This window comes from Marmota marmota, unplaced genomic scaffold (genome assembly GCF_001458135.2).
Source record: "Marmota marmota marmota unplaced genomic scaffold, marMar, whole genome shotgun sequence".
In the NCBI taxonomy this organism is placed as follows: Eukaryota; Metazoa; Chordata; class Mammalia; order Rodentia; family Sciuridae; genus Marmota; species Marmota marmota.
Window position 1 is genome coordinate 35,081,041 of NW_025999949.1, and position 16,919 is coordinate 35,097,959.

At 51.5% G+C, this 16,919-nt stretch overlaps 1 protein-coding gene across 2 annotated transcripts in view; it reads right to left on the reverse strand.

Moving 5' to 3' along the window:
• The window catches only part of Ago2 (argonaute RISC catalytic component 2), a 70,263-nt gene that overhangs the window by 32,504 nt on the left and 20,840 nt on the right, over positions 1–16,919 (reverse strand). For both annotated transcript variants that reach the window (XM_048802181.1, XM_015486517.2), the window contains 4 exons: positions 9,662–9,782; positions 4,297–4,478; positions 1,720–1,856; positions 691–825 (listed from right to left, as the gene is read on the reverse strand). In XM_048802181.1, coding sequence (XP_048658138.1) covers positions 691–825; positions 1,720–1,856; positions 4,297–4,478; positions 9,662–9,782 — 575 coding nt within the window. The remainder of the gene's footprint in view (positions 1–690; positions 826–1,719; positions 1,857–4,296; positions 4,479–9,661; positions 9,783–16,919) is intronic.

The following is a 16,919-nucleotide window of genomic DNA, read 5'->3' on the forward strand; positions in this document are numbered from 1 at the left end:
ACAGGAACTGTGTCCATAGACCCAGACACGGGGGTTCCAAATCTGCTGCAGGATTCCCCGAGGAGGGGAACACAGGCTACCACAGAGGTGGAGTCCACTTCCCTGCGGGGAAACTTGACGCTGCAAGACACAGCATCTCCGTCCCTGGGGAGCACGTGGACTGTGCAGGGAGTGCAGGCTCCTCTGCCCCCCATGGGGCCACCAAGTGACGTCAGCAATGCTGACGGCCCTTTGATGGCAGGTGCAGCCAGCACTGCCACTGATGGGCAGGGGTCCCCAAGAAAATCCTGGAATCCTGGACCCACACCTCCTAGAGTGGATGCCAGGCTGAGAAGGCACCGTCCATGTGAGGGCCAGAAGGCATCCTGCGGTCTGGAGAGGACAGCCCAGGTGCGGCCATGCTGGCACTCTGAGGGTGTTTCCAGTCCTCCATCTGCGACTCAGACAGCACTGACCCATCAGCTGTCCCACCCCACCCCACCCCACAAAGACAGCTGCACTTATCTAGAAAATGACCATTCTGGCTCTGTGGAATGGATTCCAACCATCTCTACCAGAAGAGCTGACGGCTACCTTCTCCTGCCACTTCCACCTCCCTCCACATGCAAAGAAATAAGAACTCAGAGGCCAGAGGGCCAGGAAGGGCTGCCCAGCCCTGTACCCTGGAGGTGGGGATGGGTGGCTCATTACCTTTAATTTCTTTGGTAAACTTTACCCTTTGGGAATCTGTCAGAGGTTTTTGTTGTTCTTCAATACTTTTAAAATCCAGAACTTCACAAACGAACTCAATCACTGGCTGTGCCTTGTAAAACGCTGTTGCCGACACTGTGGGCAGGAAAGGAGAGCTGAGGCTTGTCTGTGCCCCTGCAGGTGGCTCCTGGCAACCAGAGGCTTCTGCAGGCCAGCCCGCCACCCAGGGTCCCCACCTGAGACCCAGGGATTCAACATCAAGGGGTTGGCTGAGCCTCGGTGAAGAAGTCAGTGACAATAAAACTAGTTCTTAAAAAATAAAGCCTGACGATCATGACAGCTGGGGTTTTCTAGATACCTCTGAAGCAGACACTTCTAGAAGTATTAGTCCCTTTATATAATCATCCTTTAATAAATATGTATCTGAGCAAGATAGCATCTTGAGGCCTTTCTAGAGCTTTCCACAGTAGCTGACTCTCACACGAGAATTCTTTTTTGCTGAACTTCACTCTCATCTTGTTAGCAGAGACCAAATGGAGGCCCAACACTGAGGAGCAACCATCCTCAGGAAGGCACAGCCCCGCCCACGCCTGGCGGGTGCGCAGACGGTGCTCTTTTGGGAGTCTACAAAGACAGGGGCAACTTGGGAAAGCTCTGGCTGTGACTGGGAAAGACCTGCTAAGCGTGGCCAGACACGGCTGTACTCGAACCTTGCAGCAACTTGCGAGCCTGAGATACGAGGGCGAGAAGTCAGGCATGCGGTGCCAACCCTACGCCTGGTGACCTCAGTAACACCCAGGCCATGGCAGAGGCAGCTCCTCGGGCCACCTCAGCCTCCCAGGGCTACGATGCCTCTGAGAACCACTCCTGACCTACATACCACACAGGTGACACAAGCCAGGTGTCAAGATACACCAGTGCTTTGCCATAAGCCATGTTTGGAGCTGGCCACAAGAGTCCTCCCCAAGGTCTTGGCTCCTCCACATGTTCCCCAACCCACCCACAGTTAGGGCCCAGAGCTTTGCTTACCATCTATATTCAGCATCATTTTCCAAAGAGAAGGTCGGACGGATTGATGGAAGCCAAACCACACTTCTCGGCCCCCACCAAGAGGATTGGAGCAGCCCTCAGAGGCAGTGAAAAAGGAGCGACCCACGGGGGTGTACCTGCAACCAGAGGCCTCGCCTGATGAGAGCACAGCCAAGCAGGGCAGGCCGACCGCACCCGCCCTCCTTCCATGCCAGCCAGCAGGCAGACACACTCGGATCATTCTGTTTTATTCTTCTGTAAGGTTGCTTTTACCACACTGTACTCCAGGCTGTGTTCACAGCCGACTGAGGGACACTGTGCGGGCAACAGCCCTGGGGACTTGTGGCCTTGCAGTAGGGACAGCATGAGATGTTTAACCTATTACACAGCATGGAGACCCAGGGGACCATTCTCCTCAGCGCTGGTGCCAGATGGCCTGAGACCCTGGTGGCCACAGCTCACGGACGCATGGCTGGAACTAGAGGGTGCTCTTGTGAGTCTACAAAGACAGAGGCAACTTGGGAAGGTTCTGGCTGTGGCTCAGAGCCTCCAGGTACATTCAGAGGGCCGGCGTTGCCTGGTATTTCCCGCCCACCTCAAGGTCATCACACTTACTGCTCATCTTAAGAGTAGCAGCTATGCATGTCAACTCTAGAACAGGGCTGTACCAAGTACATGGGGCAGGCAGACGGACATGAGCATTTTCCAAGTGCCAACAACTACCAGGCTGAGGCAGCTGGACTGGCCTTGGGGAGAGGTTGCTTCAAGCTGTGTGGTTGCTGAGGATGCCATAGAGATGCACAACCCAGCATTTATTTCCCATTTTGCTCAGCTGTTTACTGAGTGCTTCCCAGGCACCAGGCACCCAGGGGCAGGGCTTAAGCTTATGCACAGGGGACAGTAAGGCCAGCACAGGAAGATCCACATGCCTGGGCTTACAACTGTCTGGAGTGCTGGCCCGAGCCAGGACCACCTGGATACATTCTTCAGAGCAACCTTGCCTAGGGGCTGCCTGGGATGTGCCACCACGCATGACCCCGAAGGAGGATGCGCGGTCTAGCAGAGATGCATGTGGGTCACAGTCTTAAAAATCACGTGGTCCTTTTCATTTTCCACCTAAGATGTGTTAAATCTGCCACTATTCCTATTGTTTTTCCAAAATGAAAATAACCATTTCTTCCTGCTATAAAATTAATGTAAATCATCCAAAAGAATTCAGAAACAAGATCACTACAGTCATTCCTGCCACTCAATGAAAGATACAGACAACATTTCAACAACTACCCTTCTGGATGTTTCCTTCTACACACACACACTGCCTCTCCCCCATCCACAGCGCCAAGAACCATACTGAGAGAAGCGTTATCAGTCCAGACAGTGGCAGATTATATGCCAAGGCCCCAGCAGTGTCAGCTGGTCCTGGGTATGGTTACCTCCACAGGCCGCTCCATGGACGGAAAGGAGCCTTCCACTCTCTCCTCAGTTTAGAGTGTGCTCAGCCCTGGGGGCACTTGGAGTGGAGTTGTTTCAGTTTGAGGTTTCTGCTTTTCTTTTTTTTTTTTTTTAAATATATATATTTTAGTTGTAGTCGGACACAATACATTTATTTATTTATTTTTATGTCATGCTGAGGATCAAACCCAGGGCCCCACATGCACCAGGCAAGCGCTCTACGGCTGACCCACAACCCAACCTCCAGTTTTTGCTTTTCACAGAGCCGTTCACATAGCTCCTGAGGTCCCACTATGTGCCAAATGTGTGTGTGTTTGGCGGGGGAGCGGGAGGGGGGGGGGGTGCGCGGCACTGGTGTGAAGACCCAGGTCTGGATGTGGTGAGACGGCCTCACTCCTCTAAGCTGGTCCCACAGAAGTTAGCACAACCCTCTGCCCAGAAACTGGGCAAATGAGGAGTCATTAAAATGTTCACCTGCCCTTATTCCCAGCAACAATAAGTGCAGCAACTTGTGGTAAAAAGCTAATCCCACAGAATGAAACAAGAAGTCTGGGGGCTGGAGCTGGGTATGGTGGCTTATGTCTGTAATCCCTCCTCGGGAGGCTATGCCAGGAGGATTACAAGTTCAAGGCCAGCCAAGGGAACTTAGTGAGGTCCTATCTCAATAAATAAAAAGGCCTGGGGATGTGGCTCAATGGTAGAGTACTTAGGTTCAATCCCCAGACCCACCCGCCCCCGCCGCCAAAAAAAAGTCTGAGGCCTCTATTCTGCTGTCCACAGTCATGAAAAGCTGTGGAGAAGGTTTCTGTGGGGTAGACCTGCTGCTCAGTAACATACTGTGACTCCAGGGGAGACAAGCACAGGAGCACCACAGGATCCTCCAGGGGGGTCTGTGGAAATCCACGCATGTGGGGCACAGAGATAGGGAGGTGACCTTGAGGTGACCTTGTTGTGCTTGGCGGAGAATGCTGGTGATCACTGTAACATGGGATGCTTTCCACGCCAGCGCTCTCTACTGCCTTCACACAGAACACCCGCCAACTCTCCGAGAACCCCGTACACTTCCCAGCACACCTGGGATGAGAAACAGATGCCTTCAGCCCTTGGTTCCCCTGGCACCCTTACCTCATGGATGGCAGATGCCTCATGACCACATCCAGGGCCTGGATCGTCTCAAAAGGGACACTGGGCAGACGCCCTGAAAGTGCGTCATGTAAGGCCTGCAGGCTCACACAGGACACCCACTTGATGGATACCTTGAAGATTCGATCTTTGCCTTCTCCTGGCAGTGTGACCTCCAGCTCCACCTGCAAAAGGTCAGAAGCACAGTCATTCCCTCCCTAAAAAGCCACTCAGGATAGCTGGCAGTGGGCAGACACAGACTACCAGGCCAAGACACTCCCTGAAGCTATTTACCCATCCTCTGGCCACACATGGCTACTGAGCATGTCAAATGTGATCAAGAAACTGAATTTCTAGCTGAGTTGCCTTTTAGTGAAAGCCTGTCTATACAGCTGTTTGTGGCAAGTGGCCCACATGAAGAACAACAGTCCAAGACTCGCACTTGGGTTGGTGCTTAGCAAAAAAGCCACTCTTCCCTCAGGGAGGGCCTCTAGATCACCCTTCACGCACCTGCCTTGCTACACAAGAGGACAGGCCTGACATCACCTGCTCGCTTGGCCCCACCACTTAAAACCTGCGGCTTGAGTGCCACCAGGCCATCAGCATGTCCTGACCGTGGTACACACAAAGCCCCCAGGGAGTCACTTAGGGTAGAGGCTGACTACAGTAGCTTCACTCTGCTGATGACACTTCCCAACACCTCTGGAGTACCAATCACCTGACATTTATGGACTGCCTACATTTCATCCTCAAATGAACACAAATCCCAGCAAGGGAGACGGGGCTCACTTTTTTTTAAACACACTCAGACTTTACAACAGCCCAGGGCCACAGCAACATGCACGGGCAGGGATGGAATTGGAACCAGGCTGGTTTGCACTGAGGCCTTTCCACTCAGCACGTGATGCCTGGGCTATGAGGACCTCAGGCACCCTCAGGCATGTGACTCAGATGCATGGACACAGCCCCAGGCCTACCTCATGCCTGTACCTGCTGCCTCTGTCCCATGTGCTTATAGCACCCTTCCCAACTCAGGTACCCTGCATATCCTGTTCAGCCTTGGAGTCCTGGTCGAGTGTGATCCGACTGTCCTGGGGGTTTGCTCACTCACAGGCCAAACACACTCTGCTCCCAGCTGCTCATCAGCCTCCTCTACACAGCCTTCCCTCCTGTCCCACCTGCCACTCCTTGCTTGAGCCTCCCAAGGGCAAAACCCACTGCTGCTCTGCACATGCTTTATATTCGGGCCTCGGTCTCCAGCTGTGCCCTCACACCTGGCCACACCTGGAGCTCCGCTGCACCTGAGACTCCAAACTGGAAAGTGCCCGGAGTCCATCTGCTGGGGGGGGACTGTGGAAAGTTTGAAGGCTGGTGGTCTTCAAACTCTAACACTGGGGAGAGGAAGAACCACCAAGGGCACTGCACCTGATTCCCTGCAGACTTCAAAACCAGACTAAGCAAAACAATGAGAGGGGCACATGCACTAGAAGTCAGGGTGGACCAGCCCGAGTCACCGGGACAGAGAGGGTACGTGAGAGGGCACTGTGGGCTAAGTGTGGATGGTGGGTACATGGGTTTATTTCTACTTTTGGTAAAAGCTGCAGTCAGTCATCTGATGCAGCACTGATAATGTAGTAGGCATCTTCTCCCGTTACAGCCACGGCCTTGAGATCCAGAGCAGCTGAATGAGCTTCTGGGACCACAGGGGCAGGAAGCAGAAGGGTTGTCCCTACCTTGTGGAGCTGTGATGGGACCAGGCTGCCATGCAGGACTGGCAGAGACCTGCATGAGGCTCCACCACAGAGGTGACTGGAGCAGAATGCACGTGGGAATGGAAACCAGCATGCAGGTCTCTCAGTGGCACGCCCACCTCCACAGTGGGGACTTTGAACCTGCTCACCTCTACCAGACACATCTCCACGGATGTGAAGAATACTCAAAGAAGTGGTATCTATCAGATGCTTATTAATGTCATTCTTAAAAATGCCTCTAGAATCAAAACTGAGGACCCTATACTTTCAAAGTATAGGGTATAGAGCACCCCTAGGTGCTCTACCACTGAGCTACACCCCCAGCCCTTTTTATTTTTATTTGAAAAAGAGTCTTGTTAAGCTGCTGAGGATGACCTCGAATTTGCAATCCTCTTGCCTCAGTCTTGTGTCACTGGTATTACTGGCGTGAGCCACTGCAACTAGCTATACTTACATTCTTAATATGTTCCAGCCCAGTCTCCTCTTGGCCACACAAAAAGAGCTGCAATGCCCACCCTGGGCTTGGCAACACCCTCTGGACAGGCGTGCAGTCATTTAGGGTAGAGGCTGGCCAGTTCATCCCCTCCCAAGGCAGAGTGGCCTGGCAGCTTCTGGAGAGCAGGCCTCATTTGTGTCTGGGCTACTGGCTGTGCCCATGGCACAGCACTATCTGGGCCTCATTAACACAGCATTCCAAGAGCTCCAACTGAAGCACGGTCCTGTGGCCCTAAGGCCTGATCATGGCAGGTGGCTCCATTAGGCCCTTCTGCATGTGAGGAGTAAGCACAGGGCTGCAGGAGGCTGTCTATGCTGCAGGGACACCATAACTGCCACTTCTGAACATGGACAACCAAAACGGCAGCACACAGCACCAACCTGCGGCCCAGGTAAGCAACCTCCCCAGCAGACCTAACACTGAACCACGGACCCTGCTCAGAGGTCATCAGAGCTGCTTTAGTGCCACTACACAACTAAGAAGCAATGGAAGGAAAATGGCACTTTGAAGAACACAAAACAACACATGTGTGAGCCTGGGGACGGCGAGCTCAGTGTAGCAGCTGTGTTCCCAGGCATTCTGGCACAGAGCTCAACTGTCAGGCCACTGAGGCCTGAGGGTGCCTTGGAGAGAAGGAGAGGCAGCTCTAGCAGGTGGGCTGGCATGGCCAGGACCCTCCTGGACCCAAGGAGGGTGTCACACCCACTGCACCAGCCAGGCTGGGAAAGAGGTGCAGCTGCAGGTAATATCCTACTGAAATGTGACCAAGGAGCTACTGTCTAAAGGGCTTCTATGATTGCACAGCAACCAATCATCTTGAAAAGCAGATCACCGTCCCTTCAGATACGTGGGATGAAAACGAGTCTCAGCCAGTGCCATCTGCAAGGTACACGGGACCCCTGCGTGATGCTTACAACTTTCCCGAGTCTGTCTCTTACTTTGAAAGTGAGGGTGCAGGCCTGGATGGTGAGGAGTCTCTTGGCTTCTTTCCACAGAGAGGAAAAGCAAGCAGGTAAATACACAAGTGGGAGGGATTAAGGAAAGGTCTGGAGGGAAGCCACCTCGAACAGGTGTTGTGCTTGGACATCACGCAGAGCCCAGGCAAGCGCTACCAAAGTCCCCACTGAGCCTCTGGGCAGACAGGGGTTACAGGGACGGCTGGAGATTCTTCCCTTACTACAGGTGATGAAAAGCAAAAACAAAGAAAAGCCCCAAAGATGACTCTGCTCCATGCCACACAGCAGCACGGGTACAGGAAAGGGGACGCTCTTAGCTCTGACAAAAAGGCTTCACCTCACTGTCCCACAGGCGTGTGGCAGAACCGTGCCAACAAGTGGGAGGGGTGTGGCAAGAAGGGGAGACCATGCCCACTGGAGCAGGCTGCACCCAGGTCTCTGGGAGGTCATGAGCCCCAGAGGTGTCAGCTGGGTGCATGAAGGGCACTGCAGGCACTGGACACCCCAAATGATGCTCTGGACCTGGGCCAGGATGACAGAGCAGTAACAGCAACCAAGTACCTGTCAAGTGCTACACGTCCTGGCAGGAATGAAGTGCTTCCCATACCCGCTGTGCAGAGTGCAGCACTGGGGACCAGCTGGAAACGCGGAGCCCCAGAGCCACTAGAGTCTCAGGCAGACCCATCCTTCCTGGGGGTGCCTTCCAGCACGATTTGACCTCTAGTGCTGTTGAGGGGACACTGAGTCTTGCCAGTGGAGGCTGTGCCAGGGTCCCAGCACCAAGAGGGGCAAATCTACTTTGGGACTGACTTTCACAATGACTCGTTTCGAATTTGAGCAACAGAGACTCCCCCACACCTTCTTAAGGAAAGCTCTCCTCATGTCCTCCCGGTGTCCAATTTTAAATACGTACAAACAAGACTGTGCATCATCTCCTTATGCTTTTCTTTCTTATATAAATTTAAACCAAAATAAATGTAAATTAAACATAAAACTCTTTAAGATCAATAACTCACATCACAGCATGTTGATCTGCAAAGGAGATCACACTCAGCCCGTTTGCATCCAGTCCTGGATGCCCTCCAACCTGGGACAGGCCTTCCACCACCCTGAGTTGGCAACAACAACCCACACACCACTGGTGACTCAGGGAATCACCATGAGACCAGAGCACACTGAACAGAGTCAGGCGTGGATGGCACCTGGCCTCCAGCCTCCTAACGCACAGCCCGCCTGTCAGCACACAGCGCTGTGCGCAGAGGGCCTGCAGCAGAGGCAGACAAGCTGGAGCAGCTACGGAGCTCACCTGCTTTAAGATCATTATTAAGATGCAAAAGCACAAAACACCTCCACCTCTGTAGAGGAAGCGCAGTTTGAGATGGCAAGTCTTTTCTTCCTCAGGGACCCGGGGCTGAAGGGGCTGGTCCTGTATGTCCTTCCCAGAAGGGATCAGCTGGCACATTCCCACAGCTGGTAAGTGGCTCATTTTTCTAGTGTTTGTTAAAGTCTGTGTAAGGGTTATTCCTTAGCTGGTCTCTGCTCCTTCTGAACTTACAAACACCCACTATCATCCTAGAGCAGCAGCACATTTGTTAAAAGCTGATGCCAAGAAATGACAGCTTCCAGAGAGAGATTTTATTACTTTTTAAACAAAGCCACAGTAAGGATAAAGATCATGAGAAAAGGAGGCATTTTAATGTCACTACCTGTGTGACTTGACAGATACCCTCTTCTGAGTCCCCTCGATCACTGGCTACAGCAGAACGTGCACTTCGTTTTACTGCCAGTAACATACACTACCCCGTGTGAGCACACTTCTTTCGTGGAGATGATGGGGATAAGCCCAAGGCCCACGAAGGCCTGGCACACTCATGCCACGCTACACCCCAGCCATAGACACCCTCATCCATAGGCCTCGCCTGGTGCTGTCTGGGGCCTGCATCTGGGGTGCACATGTACTGTGTGGAGTGGTGTGCTCTGAATCTAACCCATGATCACTGTGAACTGTACCACATGGAAGGCGGTTTTCATGGGGCTCAGGATGAAGCACATAGGCAATTAGCCGCCTTTTCTCCTGGTAAAATGATGCAGTATGCGATAAGAAGAATTAACTTCAAACCATCTGCACTGCATTCCAATGCACTTTACCCAATTAATGGTCTTACCTTATCCCTCCCAATTGGAAGGGGCATAGCTGTGTAAAGATTCTTCCTTCCATCAAACACTGGCTTCCGATCCCCAAAGATCTGTGTTTTAAAGTGCTGGACCATATGTTCCACTATTTCCCTGAAACAAAGAATTCAAGTCAATGACAATAAACATCAAGGAACGAGCACAGCCGGACAGCACCCTTCCGACACTGACTTTTTTAACAAGCCTCCTAAGATCCGAGATTCGTTTTAGGAACGTGAGTTTTCACTCTCTTCTGTAACCACCACCTAGAACCTGCAGTGGGCTAATGCCTGTTCAATCTGGTCGTGCAAGTACACGTACCCACAGCAGACAACAGGTACCTCTGGAACCTCCAGAACTCTCGGGCACCCTAAAGAGTGGCATTGATGGGGTTCTCATCCCAAAGTTGTAGATCAGACACGGTGTCCCTGCCATGACTGTGCAGGGCCTCCGCAGCGTACAGGGGATACCCCTGTGGGGTTCAGTCGTGGGTCTCATGTGACTGGCTTGGCCTTTGGTACTCTTGGGATCATCAGACCAATGTGTCCCATGTCATTACCAAGAATGAAGACCTTGAAGTTGACTCAAAGCCCAGAGCGTCATGGCCCAGCTAGCCCTGCCAAGACCCAGCCCACCTGCGTAGCCAGCAAATGAGGTCTCAGCACTCTGTGCTCCTCTGGCGTCACCTCAGCACAAACCTGATGAACACAACCGTGTTGTTCTGCTGCTCGGTGTGCAGCGGGCCGGAGGGCTCTCTGTGTGCCCTCTGCACCCAGCACACATGTGCAGAACACCGCAAATGGCCAGGACTTGGCTGCCCGTGGTTTGGAGGCTTAGAACAGCAGCCCCTCACCTTCCGGCTTCCGCTTCTGGAGGCCTTTGCTTGGCACATATTCCTGGCATCTCGGGGGCTTCTGGGGCATGTTTCACCTCATTAGCTACCTGCTGCTTACACATGCTGTCTAAGGAAGTACTGACACCAAGCCTTGGCCCTCACCTCTCCATGCAGATGAGGCAGTTCAGGACCAAACCATACCAAAGAAACATGCCATGCTAAGGGCCAACGTGCTTATCTAGAAGCAGCAAAACAGAGAACAGGGCACTTCTCAATAAACTGTACCAGGGCAACTGGCACCCAGTATTCAAGAAAGGACTTGAGCCCACACTGCACCAACACTCTCTCTCCTGAGCTGAACTCATCCCATGGGGTGGTCTGGGGCAGGAGTCGGAGCCCAGCACTGGGCAAGGCACCAGGCATACAAGGGCAGGCATGTCCTAGGTGAGCCAGGAGGCTGCTCAGCCGTGACGAGCTACCCTACCCCCAGGCCTCAGCACTCCGTTTCTGTACAGAAAAGCCACTACTGTCCCAGGTAAAGTCCAACAGAAATTGGCCAGCTGAAGAGGCCCTGCAAACCTGCCAGGAATCCCAGCTCTTCTTTCTTTATAAAATTATGGCAAGGGCTGGGGTCTAACTCTGCACTTGCCTGGCCTGTGTGAGGCCCTTGCAAACCATCAAAAGAAAACTAAAATATAAAACTTAAATGAATAAAATTACATTATAGTAAAATAAAAGGTGACATCAATTCACCACTTCTGCCACCTCCCCCATGTGCGGTGGGGGGCGGGTGGGGGGATATAAAGTGCCAGACCATTCGTCCACAGACTTTATCTCATCTTTCTGGACCAAAGCTCCATACCCATGAAGCATTACCTCCCTGCCCTGTCCCCAGGAAACCTGGGAGGAACAGTTAGGACGCTATTCCCAGAGTCCCCGGATCCAGATCTTCCTCGACATCAAGGTGGACCACGGAAGGCCAGGGGCTGCTCTGCACCCCACGGCTCCCCAGAGAAACCCTTCCCCAAACACAGTCGCAGGATGGGCCGGGCCTCACTCAGAAAGCCATAACCAAGAGGCCCCCTGTCCACCTTCTCTGGGGGCCCTGTGCACCCCGGTACCTGACAGGGAAGTCCTGGGCACAACAGCGAGGACAGGGATCCAGCCTGCGGGCGTCACTCTCTCCAAGACCTGGAGCAGAACCACTGGCTCAGCCCACAAGAAGCTAGGCGGCAGACACCGTCACCTGCACTTCACACCCGGGGACAGGAGGAACACGGCAGGGAACGCACAATGACGTGGCCTGGGCAAGGGCTCGCCCGGGTCCCTGCTCCTGACCCCACAGGAAGCCACCACTCCGTAAGCAGAATGGGTCTGCACGCTGGGAAAAGCCAGCAACTCCCCGTCACCGCGTTCTCGCTGCCATCCCTGAGGAAGACTCCGCCTCAAAATAGTCCTTCTTCCGGGTCCCCAATTACACAGGCTTGGAGTCCAGGCATTCTCAGTGCCAAAGCCAAGACACCTCCTGACCAAACCCCTCACAAATACCCTGTTTCACAAACGCACAGACACATAAAAATAAATGCACTATTATTTTTTATATACATGGTATCCAACACATGGTTTGAAGCTTGCTGTTTTCCTAATGTATATCTCAGAGACCTGTCCTTCTCACCATAGTTGATGAGGCCATGTGGTCTTGAAATACTGGCTTCCTGCACTGTGCCATGACACTACTGCAGTCCCCAGGTCCTCGTACCCAGAGGCTCCACCTCACTGGGTTGATGGTGGCCCAGAATCCCACCTCACATTCACTGGACACTGCCATTCATTTTACCTCCTTACAGACTGACATTTAACCAGTGGTGTGTTCTCTCTTTTTTTTGGCCATTGAAATATTAAGAGTCAACATCGTGTGTGTGTGTGTGTGTGTGTGTGTGTGTGTGTTGCAGGCCCTGGGACACACAGCATTCTTATTTACTGTGCACATCCACTGCCTTCTAAAGTCGACATCGATCCACACTCACAGGTGGTCGGTGGGCAGTCCCGGAGCACAAACGGGAGAGGCTTCAGACACCACTGCTATGCGGCCAGCTTCTTTCCCTGGCCTGAACCAGAGCTGGAAAGCAGCAGGGTGGAAGGGACAGGCTACAGTATAAGACTGGCAGTGATGACCACAGGAGGTCTTTCTAGATTTCTGCCCCACTCCTGCATGTCCTGCCCCCGGAAGGTTCTGAAGTGATTTGCACTTCGATAGCTGGGCTCACAGTAGCAGCAGAGGTGGGTCTGGGCTGCACATGTGGCCAAGGCCAGCCCGACTCTAAGGTTTTAAGACAGCTTGAGTGCTGCCTTCTCCAACCTGCAGCCTCCCTGTGGGCTCAGCAAGGCCACATGCCTGAGTGATGCACCCTGAGACAAGGGACTGGCCTCACAAGGTTCCCTACTGCAGTATCACTCAGTCACAAGGGTGTGGCACTGCTAGATACAGAGGTGAACAAGAGGTGTGGTCACAGGCATGCCCCATAGCATCCTCACAGAGGGGAGGGCAGTGTCTTCTCATGGCGCTGCCGAGACCTGCGACTCTGGACTTCACATTTATCCTACACCACGTATGTGGTGGTGGAATCATCTTCATGGTTTTTACACATACTACCGGGTGGCAGGAGAGAGACGGGCACAGAGATAAGGTGGGGCCACTAGGCAGCTGCACCCAGGGCACAAGGCAGAGTCAAGCTAGCGTACTTCTCTGCTTCCCACCTCTGCCAGGAGGGCATGAGCACAGTTGGGCCCCAGGCAGACTCATGCCCTCTGGGGACAGAAGCCGTGTCCTGGGGTATAGTACCTGCCACCTGAGCAGCACAGATGATGGTTAGCTACAAGAGGGAGGGAGAGCCAAGTGCTGGCACAAACGTGGTGTGGCCGGGTTTCTGTACACCTGGGGCAGTCATGCCTCTGAGCCTGGGTGGTAGTCCCCCAGAGTCAGCAGTGAAGTGGATGTAGATCCTACAGCTTCTACCTTTAATGAAGCAATAAGACCTACTGGGCTGCCTGGGCCACACGCCGCCCAGGCACTCTCTAAGGGCAGGGTACTTCCGAACCTCGGGGCACATGGACATACAGGAGTGGCAGAACAGCCCAGGAGAATTCCTACAGTGATCACCAACCCCTTCTGCTCCTGCCAGCTACGGAGCCTTCATGACACCTGCCTTTAGAAAGGAGGCCACGTTGCACTGCGCTGAAGACACAAAACCCTAACGGCTATGGCACCAAATCCAGGAAACAAGCAGCCTTTGCTACTCTCATTCTAGATCTGAGACAACATCCTAGGTCTCAGAAGTCCCTGTCCCAGAAAACTGAAAAGCAAACCAAGAAGTCAAAAGGGGGAGACAGGATAAAAGATCTAGAAATACCCTCAGTAAAGAGAGTGGTTTAGCTGGGTGTGGTGGTAGGCACCTGTAATTCCAGCAGCTTGGGAGGCTGACTCAGGAGGATCGCAAGTTCGAGGCCAACGTCAGCAACTTAGCAAGAACCTAACTCAAAATAGACAAGACCTACGGGTATAGCTCAATGGTCAAGTGCCCCTGGGTTCAATCTCCATACTGCGCCCCCTTCCCCAGAGCCATTTAGCCAGTTGTGCCTGTACTTTCTGCTCAGAAACACATCTGCCCCCACCTCTGCCCCTCACACTGGGGACTGAACCCAGGGTGTCTACCACTGAGTTGTACCCTTCGCCCTTTTTGATTTTGAGATGGGGTCTCACTAAATTGTTGACGCTAGCCTAAAACTTGCAATCTTCCTGCTGCAGCCTCCCAGTGCTGGGGTTCCAGGTGTGAGGTGCTGTACCCAAGCTAGAAATACTTTTTAGTAAGGGTGCATTTAAAGGACCTTGCACTTTCAACATGTCCTGGGCACACTGAAAGAATCCATCAGCTAGTTTCACAGGTAAAGGAATGGAGCTCTCAGTCACCCATAACCATATGCAAGCTTCGAACAGGACCAAGCATTGCAGCAAAGACTGCTTTACCCACAATGCACCAGCACGCTGCACAGCCAATCCGAAACGAGATCTCTGCCTCCCACGACATAATGGCTTAGACTTATTGCACTAAGCAGCTGTAGTGGAAGAGAAAGACAAGAGGCACTGAGAACTGGGTAGCTAGGGCTGTAGGTGTGCAGGGAGGTAGGCACTGGGGGAAGGCCACACATTTGTCCTCACACCCTGCTCTGGAGCTGTCCCTCTACCACCTAGGTTAGGAGCACAGAGTTCTGCTTGGCCAAGGTGACACAAAGTGGCATCCAGAGCCATGCAAGAGAGGAACCACAGGGCATCAAAACAGACAGCAATGGACTCCTCAAAAGACTCGGTGTCATGTCTAACAAATGCAGTGCAGGGCCAGGTGGATTTCAGTGGTAGAGCGCTTGCCTGGCATGTGTGAGGCCCAGGGTTCCATTCCCAGCACTGCAAAAAATGAATATTGAATGATAATTTTTTAAAAAAATTTACATGTACTTAAGCCAGTAAAGGTGGCATGTAATCTAAGGTAAAGCCTGTAAACAGAAACAGACCTTGATGACACATCTTTTAATTCTCAGACAAAGGACGCTACCACAAACAAGCTATTGGGATAAACATGCACCAAGATAGAAATAATGAGTGAAGGGATGGGAAAATATCATTAGAGAATGTAACTACGAGAAAGAGTCAAATGCAAATTTTAGACCTAAAAAGTAGAATTCCTAGTGAAAAGTTCACTGGACGTCTACAATAATATATCAAATATTGCAGAAGGAGAGCAAAGTGATCTAAGAAAATTCAATAAAAAATTATCCCAAATGAAAACGGGAAAGGGGATTTTGGTTTTGTTTTTTTTAAGCCCCAGCCTCCCTAGCTTGGAGTCAGCATCAAATCGCCTAACACGGGGTGGGGTGTGACTCCTTGACAGAGCACCCGCTGAGCATGTGTGCAAGGACCTGCGTCCATCCCCATTCCCCAAAAAGATACCAAAATAGAAAACAAGTGGCAAGATGGTGGAATCAAGTCCAGCCACTGATGATGAGATAAAACTGACACACACAACACTCCAAGGAAGAGACAGAGACAGTCTGATGGTGGTTCAATGCTCAGCAATCACACAGACTTTTTTTTTTTTTTGGACTGGAAAAAGTAATGTCTATAAGGAATCTGCTAGAAATGCAAAGAGAAACATATACGTGCCTGACACACAGGGTGGGTGGGACTGGACCATGAAACAAGGAGAAGGCTGCTCACGCGGCTGAGGTGATAGGCAAAGGAATCATTCCTTAGTAAGAAGGGTCAAGGAGGGATACTTCCCAATGATAAAAGGGCCACTTTAACATTAAGACACAGCAAGGACAGGTGTGCATCACTCACAGCATTTTAAACTACAGAAAGTACAAACAGAAAATGCTAGGCCAGAGTTAAATCCATGTTGTAAAACCAACAACAACAACAACAACCAACTCACCCTCGGAGAATGGCTCAGTAACTCCAGAACACACACCTGTGGGGCATCTATGAAGATTAACCCATGCTTAACCCCAACACCAGCCCCAGAGTTCCAAAAGACTCAAGTGCTCTGACCACAGAGGAAGTAAATCATAAATCAACGTCAACAATATATTTACAAATCCCCCAGATAGGGCTGGGGCTGAAGCTCAGTGGTTGAGCACGTGCCTCCCATGTGTGAGGCCCTGGGTTCAATCCTCAGCACTACATGAAAAAAAATAAATAAATAAAACGAAGATATCGTGTCCAACTAAAAAAAAATTTTAAAAATCCTCCAAATAGAAATGTAACAGCACACTTCTACAAACCCACAGGTTCAAGAAATCACAAGGAAAATGCAAAACTATTTAATGAAAATTAAAATGTGGTATATCAAAATTTACTGATTACAGCTAAAATCAAGTTCAGAAGGAAACTCATTGCCTTAAATATTTAAAATTGAAGATCTGAACCTAGAGTGAGTAGAAGGAACGAAATAATAGAGATCAGAGCAGAAAAACAAGAGAAAAAAAATCAACAAAGTAAAAAGTTGATCCTGGGAAGAGACGAACGGATTGTCAACCCTCAACGAGGCTCTGACTGATGAAGCAGGAGCTCGACTATCAGGACTGAAATGGGCTTTCACTTCAGGCCCAGGACGTTGAGAGAAGACCCCAGCAGCTCTCTGCCAATGACTCAACAACACAATGCAATTGAAAGAGTCCTGAAGGCAAACCCAAACTGACCCAAAACAAAAACACAAAAAAGCCAAATGTCCACAATTCTAGGAGGAGGTATCCAATAAAGCAATTTAATGGCAAAAAAAAACATTCCCTACAAAGAAAACTCTGTCAGTATAACGGGAATGCCTTACAGTGCTCTCAGTTATGCCTCATAACCCTCATATCAG